At 51.8% G+C, this 1,906-nt stretch overlaps 1 protein-coding gene across 8 annotated transcripts in view; it reads right to left on the reverse strand.

The window, feature by feature from the left end:
- Nucleotides 1-1,906, reverse strand: part of SMARCA4 (SWI/SNF related, matrix associated, actin dependent regulator of chromatin, subfamily a, member 4) — an 88,588-nt gene that overhangs the window by 64,790 nt on the left and 21,892 nt on the right. For all 8 annotated transcript variants that reach the window (XM_010828336.1, XM_010828338.1, XM_010828337.1 and 5 more), the window contains 2 exons: nucleotides 1,653-1,826; nucleotides 139-312 (listed from right to left, as the gene is read on the reverse strand). In XM_010828336.1, the coding sequence (XP_010826638.1) occupies nucleotides 139-312; nucleotides 1,653-1,826 (348 nt within the window). The remainder of the gene's footprint in view (nucleotides 1-138; nucleotides 313-1,652; nucleotides 1,827-1,906) is intronic.

Below are 1,906 nucleotides of genomic sequence, written 5' to 3' on the forward strand. Positions count from 1 at the left end.
CCCAAATCCTTTCTTCCTCTGTCCCACCTCTAACACTAAGCAGCAAAATGCCCCAGAGTAATCCTGGGTGGTTGATCCCCAGGCTCCCAACACCCATCACCCTCCTGAAGGGACCCAGGTCACCACGGCTGACTGTACCATGAGCCTCCGCATTCTCTCCTTCTCGATTCTTTCGTTCTCCTTCTTCTGTTCCCGCTCGGTGTTGGCGTGGTACGTGGCCACCGCCTTTGTGAGCTTCTGGATTTTGCCTGTGACCGACCTGTGATATTCCTTGAAATCCTTGGCATGCTGAAGAATGCTGTTGAGGTATTCCTGCAGAACGCAAAGAGAAGAGCCGACTGACTACGGGATGTTGCCCCGAGGGAGACAAAACTCCAAAGCGGGCTTGGTGAAAACCAAGGGGGTGTGATCAAACTGGTCCTGCGACACTGCCTGCTGACAAGGTCCACCATTCTCTGTGGGGACTATGTGGTAGGAAGGGCCCCCCTCCAACCCCGCCTCAGCAGCCAGGGCAATTGCCCTGGCTGGGACAACCTGGCAGGGCCCACCGACCACTGCAAAATCCACCCCCATCCCCTCCCCCATCCAAACCATCGCTGCGAGGGATTTAAGAAAAATGGCAGAGATGGGCGCCAAAATTCAAGTCCAAGAATGCCTAGCCCAGCGTCACTTTTAACAGTGGGAAGTGGAGAATACGCTGTGTGTCCCAAGACAGGGAAATGGTTTCATAAACCACTGAATGTTGAGCACTTGGAGACAGAAGGCAATGTAGACTTCAGTAATACTTTCAACAGGTCAACATGTCTATATATTTTTTAAAGACAGCTATTTAACTTATGACTACTGTGTTTATATAGAGGGAAAAAAAAAAAGAATGCAATGATATATACCAAGAAGTTAACAGTGGTTAATCGCTGAATGTTGACTTTTTGTTATTTTAAACTATGCCAATAACAGACACTGTTTGGAGAAAAACTTTAGAAAATACAAATATTTTTATATTAAGTAAAACAAAAAACATAAATATAAATGTAAACAGACAAAATAATTCCAAACCCTGCTTGAATAGAGAATCTGGTCTCCCTGACAGACCCTGTAACCACCTCAGTCAGATACTGCCTCTGCTCAGGCCTTCTGTGGCGCCCACCTCACTCCCAGCACAAGCCTGAGTGGTTCCCTCTGCCACAGGGCCCCACACGCCTGTCCCATCACCTCCCTGTCCTCACCTCCCTCCCTCCCTCACGCACGCTCCCCCCACTCTGACCACATGCAACACCAGCGTGCCGTCCAACCCCAGGGCCTTTGCATCTACCCTCTGTCATCACACATCCGTGTGGCTCCTCCCTCGGGTCTCTGCTCAGACCCCACCTTCTCGAGGAGGCCCTCTCTGAACGACCATCCCGTGTGAATGGCTCCTCCATCTCTGTCTATCCCCATGTCCTGTCTCCTGACACCCTACTAACTCCCCAAACGTCATATGTGCGTTTGATTACAGTCTATCTCCCCGACTGTCTTTACTGGTTTTGTTCACTGAAGTACTCTCGGCGCCTAGAATACTGTTATGATGAACAGAGACACACGCAGACTGTGTGTGCAGACAAAAACTGGGACCCCAAAGTGCGGGGCTGACGACCTGCACCCCAGGGATGCACCTGGTGCTTCTGCCGGCGCTTGCGCTCCTGCTCGATCTTCTGCTGCTTCTCCAGCTTCTCGGTGATGCGGGCCTCGCGCAGAGACTGCCGCTTGCTGCGCTTATAGGCCTTGGCGTTGAGGGCCGTCTCCAGGGCTGTGTCCCTCCTCATGCACACCACCACCTCCTGCCGCAGCTTCAGGAAGGAAGGGGAGAAATTGGCAACTGGTATAACTCGGTGATGCCCACGTGCCTCCACAATGCAAACCAGGCAGC

Source organism: Bison bison, unplaced genomic scaffold (assembly GCF_000754665.1).
Source record: "Bison bison bison isolate TAMUID 2011002044 unplaced genomic scaffold, Bison_UMD1.0 scf7180017864492, whole genome shotgun sequence".
NCBI classification, from domain to species: Eukaryota; Metazoa; Chordata; class Mammalia; order Artiodactyla; family Bovidae; genus Bison; species Bison bison.